This window comes from Nansenia antarctica (assembly GCF_963989245.1).
Source record: "Nansenia antarctica genome assembly, chromosome: 6".
NCBI lineage: Eukaryota > Metazoa > Chordata > Actinopteri > Argentiniformes > Microstomatidae > Nansenia > Nansenia antarctica.
The window spans coordinates 64,227,317-64,237,316 of NC_137676.1; the positions used below are offsets into that span (position 1 = coordinate 64,227,317).

Consider the following 10,000-nt stretch of genomic DNA (forward strand, 5'->3'; position numbering starts at 1 on the left):
TCACCACCAACCATACATTCACACTCTCTCTCTCTCTCTCTCTCTCTCTCTCTCTCTCTCTCTCTCTCTCTCTCTCTCTCTCTCTCTCTCTCTCTCTCTCTCTCTCTCTCTATATCTCTCTCTCTCTCTCTCTCACACACACACACACGCACACACACCGTATCAGAGAAGTTGATCTCAGTTGATCTCATATCGGCCTCTATCATAGTTTACTTTTTCCTGCTCTGACTGGTGGATGGATGATTCACTTGCTTAGTATTCACATACTTCAAATGCATTTTGTTGTACTTCTCCTTGGATGAAGGCGTCTGCTAACTGCCAGATCATGTAAATCACGACAAAGTGCGTCGAAACAGGAAAAAACAAGAGGCCAGTGGGAGTCAGGTTGGAGGGGGAGCCAATGAGCAATGTGCTATGCAGATGCCACAGAAACCAAGGGGAAATACGAGGTCTGGAAGCCACCTCCCCGCCTTTAAATCACCACCGCGTCCAGAACCGAATAATCAAACGCGAGGCGGCGTGGCCTGACATGAAAGGGTCCAGAGTTCACCGTCATGTGAAACCGCAGAGCCGCAGCGCTGCCAAGGCAACCGCGAGGGGAGATCTTCACAGCCTCTGTGATAATGACTGTGAATGAAAGGGAAATCATCTATCCATCAGTGATCGTAAAGAAAAATCTAATAAAACTAATCTATGCTAGGACCAGTGGTCATTGGCGGTCACAATGCTAGACGAAGGAAGGATTATCTTTATTTTTACAGTAGAGAAACTGTACAGGGGGGTAGCTACATGCACACACACACACACACACACATGCACACACACTCACACACACACGCACGCACGCATGTACACGCACACATACATGAACGTACACACACACATATACATACATGCACGTACACACACACACACACACACACACGCAAACATACATAATAGTAACCAGCCTGACCAGCATGGTGCAGACTTGCAGCTCAGGTGGATGAGAGTTGAGTGCATTTGAGACATAGGGAAGTGTGAAGTGTGTGCTAATTAATCCCAATGCTTTATATACCGTACTGAGCATCTGGCCTGCAGAGTAGGTTGTGTAGCGTAATGGCTGACTGACTGATTTATAGGCATTTGGAGAATAGAGTTTCAGCTGAGTAGCATTGTGTGTGTCGCTGAGCGAAAACTTGTTTCATAATTGTCATGCACTTGAGGGAGAACTAACTTTTTACACTTTTTTTTCTAGTTACATTTTTTGCTGAATCACTGTCTAAAATGAGAGTCTGGTATCTGAAAGGGAAGAAACCTGGCAGCTCTGGCTGCTTTCTCCCCGGCTCACACCGTTGCTATGGTGAGAGATTCTGGAAGCAGTGGTGAGGACTTTAAAAATAAGAAAAGAAGGAGAAGAAAGAAGAAAAAAAAAGTGAGAAAGTCAAGACTTTTTAGCTTTTGGGAATACCCGTGGAGCTGTTGAGAGAGCCAATCTAACCCCATACAACCACTTAAAATGGCCGCACTGCCAGTAGGTTTTCTCAGGGTCGGTGGATATTATCGGCAAACCTCTTTTGGGAGCTTGTTTACGTCTTGTTGTCTTTCTCCCCTCGGACTGGCCTCCATGCCCTTCATGCCTTACTCCACTATTAATCATGAAAAGTTCAAAGCGCCGTCTTAAGAAACCCAAACATTTAAAGGAACCGCTTTGGCGAGCTACCGCTAGCAATTACCAGACATCAATTCATAATTGAAACGGATGACTGAGGACGTCCTTGTACCACTCAATGTCTGTCTTTTTATTGTTCACTTTCAATTAGCCAGTGAATCAGACCAGGACAGCCGGGTGGATGGACCGAACTGCCAATCAGATGCCTTCAACACATCAATTATGCGCTAAGGAGCCATGGCAACAGGTGAACACTGCTTCCTAACACAAGGGCACTGTATGCAAGTATGGATTATTTGATGTATCAGTGGTGCTGTAGGGTTCACACACAGACACACAGGCAAGTAGGCAAGCAGGCAGAATTGTAGAGACAGGCAGGATGGCAGGCAGGCAGGCAGACAGACAGGCATAGTTGTCCAGGCAGACAGGCAGGCAGGCAGGCAGGCAGGCAGACAGGCAGACAGGCAGAGTTGTCCAGACAGGCAGGCAGGCAGGCAGGCAGGCAGGCAGGCAGGCAGGCAGGGAGGCAGACAGACAGACAGACAGACAGACAGACAGGCAGACAGGCAGAGTTGTCCAGGCAGACAGACAGACAGACAGACAGACAGACAGGCAGACAGACAGACAGGCAGACAGGCAGACAGACAGACAGGCAGACAGACCAACCCACTACTCCTCCCTGTAAATCTCTCTATCTTTTGAGGAAATGCTCCAGCCAGATCTCAGTGCTCCTAGGTGGCTGGAGGCCTTGGCCTGGTGACTGACACAGTGGAGATGCCGGTGACACACAAGGGGCTTCGTGACACGAACACTGCCACCCAGACCAGGCTGACATCCAGGCCACTGTGACCTGCCCTGTCCATCTGTTCACCCGAAGGTAAGACGGGATAGGGGAGGAGAACACCTGTAAAAACGGGATACTCTAGAAGCACGGAACGGTGAGTTGCAACTCAAACGGAATGACTGCTAAATCCAGCGGGCCTGCCTCTCGGCGGCATTGTCAGCCGGAATACCAGAACCATCTGTCACCCAGACAGCCCGGCCGTAACCGCGTCTGACTAGGGCAGCGGTTAGGTCTCAGAATAGACATCATCACATGCAAATGAAGGCATCTCTGTGATACCGTATACCGTAACGACCCCAATAAACTCCCCCCGCCTGTAGCAGATAGAGACGTCCTCTCCACAGAGGGTGGAATGTAACCTTCACACATTACAGACTACACGGGGGTGGTTAATGCAGACGTGTTCCTTATCCGTTTACGTTGCCCTGAATCAGCGCGGCGCTGCGCGCAGACCGCCGAACGGCCTCTCACGTCTTACATCTCTTAGGGCCGGCTTCACAGACGAGGCTTAAGGCCTAATCCTGGACTAAAAAGCATCTTCAATGGAGATTGAGGACATTGAAAGTGTGATTTAGTCCAGGACTAAGCCTACTTAAGACTTGTCTGTGAAACCGGGCCTTAGCGCGCCGCTGGACCACGCGACCCCCTCGGACGTTCCACCAGACCGCACTCCCCGGGTCCGCCTGCGGGGGGTGCCCATCTCCCTCGACCCAGGCCCGGGGGGGGGGGGGGTACAGTGTCACTCTAACCGGTGTGAAGGCATCAGCCACACCACCCGCAGCTCCGGTAAGCAGTACAGGGCTCGTACATACACACACACACACACACATACACACACACACATACACACACATCCTCTCCACTTGTGCTGCTGTTCAAATATATTAGCGGCGATCACACAGCCCATTGACTCCGTCCCTCTCTGCTTTGATCAACACCTCGCACTTCGCCACGACCGGGGACTCGTTTCAAAGGTGCAAACGCTTTTTCCCCTTTTTCAGGGAGCGATGCACAGGGGCTTCGTCAGTCCGAAGGCGACGGAATGAGCACCTTGTAAGCGCATCGTTGAGACCGCTAATGAGGAAGTGTAACTGAAAGGGCCTGGCATTTGGATCAGTGACCGGAATAGTAGAGAGAGAGAGAGAGAGAGAGAGAGAGAGAGACAGAGAGAGAGAGAGAGAGAGAGACAGAGACAGAGACAGAGACAGAGACAGAGACAGAGAGAGAGAGAGAGAGAGAGAGAGAGAGAGAGAGAGAGAGAGAGAGAGAGAGAGAGAGAGAGAGAGAGAGAGAGAGAGGGGCCTCATATGTAATGCCGCTCATTAGTAATCGCATGACCTCTGTACTGTGTGTGTGTGTGTGTGTGTGTGTGTGTGTGTGTGTGTGTGTGTGTAAGTGTGTGTGTGTGTGTGTGCTGATGAATGCACACCTTTGATAGCCCTTCCTTTAGCATAACAAGTCCACCATTCCTGATCATAACAATACCCTTGTGAAGTGATGGCCTAACAATCAAAGGGTACCATGACAACAACCAACAACCTTATTTGGAGACATGACATAGCAAGCTCGTATAGAAAGCTCCATAGGAGACTATGAAGCTATTTAAGCTAGACTGGTGAGCATGATCGAATGGTTTTATTTGATATTCAAGATGTGTGCTAGTAGTGGTAATGTGGCTAATGTGACCAGTCGCTGTTATAATGTATTTATATATATATTTATAACATATATATAACGTAACTATAAAAAAATATATATATATATATATATAATCTTCGAAGTTGTGTAATTCTACACACTGTCTCCGAATCTGGGATGATGGGGAAAGCGAAATAATAAAGAATATTCAATTATATTGTGGTGGGAGTACATTTAACAGCCTAATATGACTAATATAAAATATTATATCATGATGATTTCGTCAGTTTTACAGCGCTTAATGTATCTCTCCAGTGTCTCCAGTGACCTCCAGTGTATTGTAACCATGGCGTTTCTGTAAGGACCTGGTCTATTCAGTGGTAATAGAGATAGAACATGTTTTATACATGGGAGTATTATACCGCACCCTGACGACCATCAGACTATTCATCCTCAACAGGGACAAGGACAGCGAGGGAGGGAGGGAGGGAGGGAGGGAGGGTGGGAGGGCTGAAGGGGAGAGTGGAGACTTACTCATTGAAGACAAGGTCGGGGGCGAAGTAGAGCATCTGTCCGTTGGTGTGTTTGTAAGACCTCCAGCTGAGGCAGAAGGAGGAGAGACACATCCAGGAGTACTGGATCAGGGTGATCTGGTCCTCGATGGGCAGGCCGCGGAACCCTGGGGGGAGGGCACAGCAGAGAGAGAGGGGGGGTCTGAGGGGGGGGGGGGAGCAGGGGGCGGCACTGTGTCTCCCATTAGCACGGTACTTATTTATCTATTTTTAGTCCAGAGTAGTTATTATATCTTCAGTGCAGAACACTTATTTATGCATCGGTCTCGTTGACAGGGACAGTAAACGCTGTTAATCAACATTTTCCAGTTTACACGTCAGTCTAAATCTGTTAGCTCTGATAGATTTCCATCTTAAAGTGATAGATCATGAGGAGGTGGTCCACACAGTGGAATAACCTGCCCTGTGAGACATTCACCTAACGTTGTGTGTGTGTGTGTGTGTGTGTGTGGGGGGGGGGGGGGTGCGTGTGCGCGTGTGTGTGTGCGTGTGCGTGCGCTCGTGTGCGCATGCATGTCTGTGTGTGTGGCGTGATGCCTAGAAGTGCCAATATTTGTTTAAGAGCGATAAACTTACTGTGGAGTGTTCACCGTGTACTTGTTTTACATGTAACCCCCTAAGGCTTCTAATTATTGGCCTGTTGTCTAGCGTGTGGCCCCATAAATAGACGGAGCAGGGAGACCAGCCAGGCTCGCACCCAAAACCTGCTCTCTAAACTCTCCCTCACGCTATAGCATACTGTGGGCCAAACCAGGACACACATGTGACTCACTATGGCTTTGCAACTATTTTCAGTTCGGACCCCCCCCCCCCCCCCCCCCCTCGCCAAAGCGACGATCCCTGTCTGTCAATGTATCAGTTTATTGTCGGTACATTAGGACGTGGGCAGAACTTCGTGCTCTGCCGCCTGTGTGTCTTTTTTTTCCCCAAGAGGGCTTGAAGCCTTGATTGGGATCAGAGTAGCGGCCAGCGGTAATGTACATCAATGGGTCTTCTGTGAGAAGAAATCAATACTCTGGGCTGGATGATTATTAAAAGATTAACTTATGGGGCACCCACCAAAGTGCTCTCAGGCTAAAGAGTATAGGAAATCTATCGCGAAGAGAGAGAGAGAACGGAGGAGAGCTGTGGACGGGAACTTGTCAACATACGTGGGACGGTAGACACAGGAAGTGTATCTGCGTGTTACATTAAATAGCCTCCCCAGGCACAGGGAGGGAATAACCTACAGCACAGGGAGTCTTGTAGAGACTTCATACAGTGACGATGGAGCAGGTATGAGTGTGGAGCTGTGTATTAGCATGGCTGAGTCCAAATGTAAACCCAATGCAACGAGCGCTCGCTTTGAAAGTCAGAGGGAGCGGTTTTGACCCTACTGTCTGTCTGGCTTTCTATTTATACGTCCGGATACGGCAAGCAGACACCCTGGGGGTATCAAATATTTGCGATACAGCGAATTAAACTGCTTCAAAGGGTTACCTGTAAGGAATCTTTTGAATAAGTCACTGACTGACAGTTGGGAGAACTTATTCACCTCTTTATGAATTTTGAATAAAACATTTTTCTTTCTGACGATGTGGTTTATTCACCAAGTGAGTTTAGCATAAACAATGTCGATGTACATATTTATATGTTGCTATTTTAGAAAAGGCTGACGACACAGCTTTAAACGAGTTCTATTTATACATCTAAATCTTGATTAGATGTTTGCTTCAAACAGGATTCCATCACTAATCTCATTAGAGCTTCGCAGAATTACTAACAAGATAAACAATTTAAAATCTGATTTAGGCCTACTGTATATTAATTGGAAAATAAACACTGTAAGCATGCATAGTCTGAGCCCTTTTTTTTTTTTTTCCAGACCATGTGATCTGCCCCCTGGAAAAACTCTTCCTTTTCTCTGCCCTACTCTCCCGAAGTACAGTATGCACTTGTGCACTTGTGCACTCCCCCATATGGATTCAGATGGGAATGGATCGGTATACCAGCCCATGCTTAGACCAATCCTCTAATTTATAAATCTGCATGAGGAGGTACACAAGTACACACTTCAGGAAAAGGGTGGAGAACTCGGACACAGCATCAGCCATACGTCACCGTATGTTTGATGCTGTAATACTACTTGCTAGTATTACAGTCGAAACCAAGGAGGAGTCTCTCTCTCCCTCTCTTTCTCTCTCTAACCTGGAAGGACTTTGGCCCACTTGACCATACGTATCATCTGCTTCCCAGCCAGCTGGTTGAGGCTGGACAGCAGATGGTCCGTCGTGTCTAGTTGGGTGTTGTCGTATCCCGCGTACACCTCCTCCGGCTCGATCAGCTCCAGGACGCTGCAGATGGAGGGCGTCAGGTAGGGCGCCACGATCCCAGGGCCGTGGGGCACCAGGGCGTTGGCCGCGCTGGCGCTCAGCTCCTTCTCCGAGGACAGGTAGGCTCCTCCTCCTCCTGCTCCTCCACCGCTGCCGTTGGCTCCGCCGCCGCCGCCGGCGCCGCCTCCACCGCCGGGCGTCTGGTGACCCTCCTTGGCGCCCTGCAGGGACACGTCCTCGCTCACGCCCTTCAGCTTGCCCAGCTTCTTGGACTTCCGCGCTGTCGATGAAGAAGTGAAAGATGGGTGCTTTATTAATCCCTTCAAGGGGAATTCAATATCCAATATGTTTCTTTGAATGAGAAGATTCTTTTGGTGAAGATTTCCTGCCTATTTTTAATGTTGATGACATGATCAGTGATCAAGTGCTTCTAACTGGGGGGTCTAATAATAATAATAATAATAATAATAATAATAATAATAATAATAATAATAATAATACACTTTATTTATGTAGCACGTTTCATACTTTTTTTTTTTTTTTTTTTTCTTTCCTAACACCAGGGGAGCCACCCCTCCTAAATTTCGTTGTTTGGTACCTGTACTGTAGCAATGACAATAAAGACCATTCATTCATTCATTCATTCATAAGAATACAGCTCAAAGTGCTGTCCAATACAGTGCAAAATAACTGGGCCAAAGAGGATCATTACACAGGAACTAGGAGTTATCTGTCATGCTGTCGAGTGATGTTTTCTTGTATTTTCATTATGGAGCTTTCAGGAAACCCCCCCCCCCCCAAAAAAAAAAAAAAACATCAGATCTTGTGCTGCGAGATGAATAGGTTTAGTTGTTTTGAAAAATTCATGCTTGATATATCTGTGAGCACTGCCACTCTGTTCAAGGCTCATTTATAAAAAAAAACAGACAGCGAGATCTAACACTGTGTTTTCCCCCTCCGGTGTTGCCACTGTGTATACCGTTGTTTGTCCCTGACTTTCCGTCCCCCCCCCATCTGGACTTTGACATTCCCAGTACTCTGTCTCTTTCCCAACAAGGGACGGGCCAGATGTAGTATCCATGCTGTATCAAGGTTTTCAAAGGATATCCTTATGGCAGTGTGTGTGTTTTGTGTGTTGTCTGCCGTCAGGAAGTTGTAATTTCAGGGAAGTCGGATAATCACAGTAGGATGTGAATCATTTCGGAGGATTTGGAGGATGGCCATGGGTCAGTACAGTAGCATGGTCAGCTAATGGCAAAAACAATGGCTCTCTACAGTGAAACATACAGCATGGACAGAGAGATGACTGTGTCTCCATTGGCTGGCAGTATCCCAATATCGTTAGCCTCATAGCATAATTGCCTAAGTCATATTTCGGCCAAATTGAGATATCTGCCTAACTCTACTCTCCTAACACTGCTGATTCACTGTGCATTATTGCCTATGCCATCGGCCATCAGAATGCTTGTTACATTCCAAAATCACTATCGGCCCAAGTCATCTCTTTGACATAGGCATTTTTGACACTACATACAAAGATGGCTCGGCTGACCACAAGTGAAGCATGACTTTTTTTTAGGCAATTATGACATGAGGCTAACGATTATGCTATCAGAAGTGACTGTTCTTAAGTGTACAGTATTGCCTGTATTTTCCCCACAGTGTATATCTATCTCATGTCCATTGACATGGCATGTAAAAACAGATTGAATAATAATATAATAATAAAATAAAAATAAAAAATAAAAAACACCATAAAATAGAAAAGAAAACATAGATAGTGTCAACAGTTAGCTATGAATTAACGTGAATTATCATTAATTAACATCTCCCAGCCTGACTCTGACTCCCGATCGAGCTAGCCAGAGGAGTAGTTGTACAGTCGTATTGCGGCAGGCAGAAATAGTGCTCCTTAGTGCACCCTGGTTGTAATAGTCTGTTGCTAAAGGAGCTTTTCTGCTCTGCCACAGTGTCATGTAGGGTCACACTGGACAAGGTGAGTGCAACAATTGGACTCCCCTTACTAGTGCTGTTCACTGTGTTATATTATCTTACTAGTGCTGTTCACTGTGTTATATTATCTTACTAGTGCTGTTCACTGTGTTATATTATCTTACTAGTGCTGTTCACTGTGTTATATTAACTTACTAGTGCTGTTCCCTGTGTTGTATTATCTTACTAGTGCTGTTCCCTGTGTTATATTATCTTACTAGTGCTGTTCACTGTGTTATATTATCTTACTAGTGCTGTTCACTGTGTTATATTATCTTACTAGTGCTGTTCACTGTGTTATATTATCGGTCAACGACCTGGCCTATTGGACACGTCATCGTCATGTGATGTCACCTTTTCTGAGAACTGGGGCCATAATCTGATTGGTGGACTAGTGATAATTGCCAAGAAAAACACATTCCACGCTGGATATGGGTCGATGTGTATGAGTCAATATATCCTAAGGCAGCTATGATAACAGCAGGAACTACGTTTCCCATAAGCCATCACCCTGCATTAGTGCGGCACAAACACAGGTAATGTTCACACAAGCTGACGTCATTGGCGATTCCCGAGACATGATGGGGCACACATTCTGGTAATAATGTTGTTTTGGTAATTGTGGTCATAATGTGTAATTTCCAATCCATACCTCCGAGATTCATTCCGGCTTGGAGACACTTCCGTACACGGCACGCCGGGCAGTTTTTCCTCCGGATCTTGTCGATGATGCAATCGTTCCTCCCGGCACACAGGTAGTTGTGCTGACCTAGAGACAAACAGGAGAAGACTGCTTAATAGTGAGCCAAACACCAGTGGACACTGGACAGGATCGTGAAGGGATGAGTGGCCATTTTGACTATGTGGAGGACAGAGGGACAGTATTCAGGGTGACAGTCTTTATTAGGACTTTATGATAATAAAGTTGAATCTTATCTAATCTAATCTAATCTCCTAATAAGACCAATAAGATCCAACCAGAAGTGCAAAT

At 46.6% G+C, this 10,000-nt stretch overlaps 1 protein-coding gene across 1 annotated transcript in view; it reads right to left on the bottom strand.

Moving 5' to 3' along the window:
* nr3c2 (nuclear receptor subfamily 3, group C, member 2) overlaps positions 1–10,000 on the bottom strand; it is a 93,699-nt gene that overhangs the window by 14,581 nt on the left and 69,118 nt on the right. Inside the window, exons 4-6 of the mRNA XM_080534946.1 lie at positions 9,662–9,778; positions 6,893–7,297; positions 4,668–4,812 (exon numbers count right to left, since the gene is read on the bottom strand). Coding sequence (XP_080391072.1) covers positions 4,668–4,812; positions 6,893–7,297; positions 9,662–9,778 — 667 coding nt within the window. The remainder of the gene's footprint in view (positions 1–4,667; positions 4,813–6,892; positions 7,298–9,661; positions 9,779–10,000) is intronic.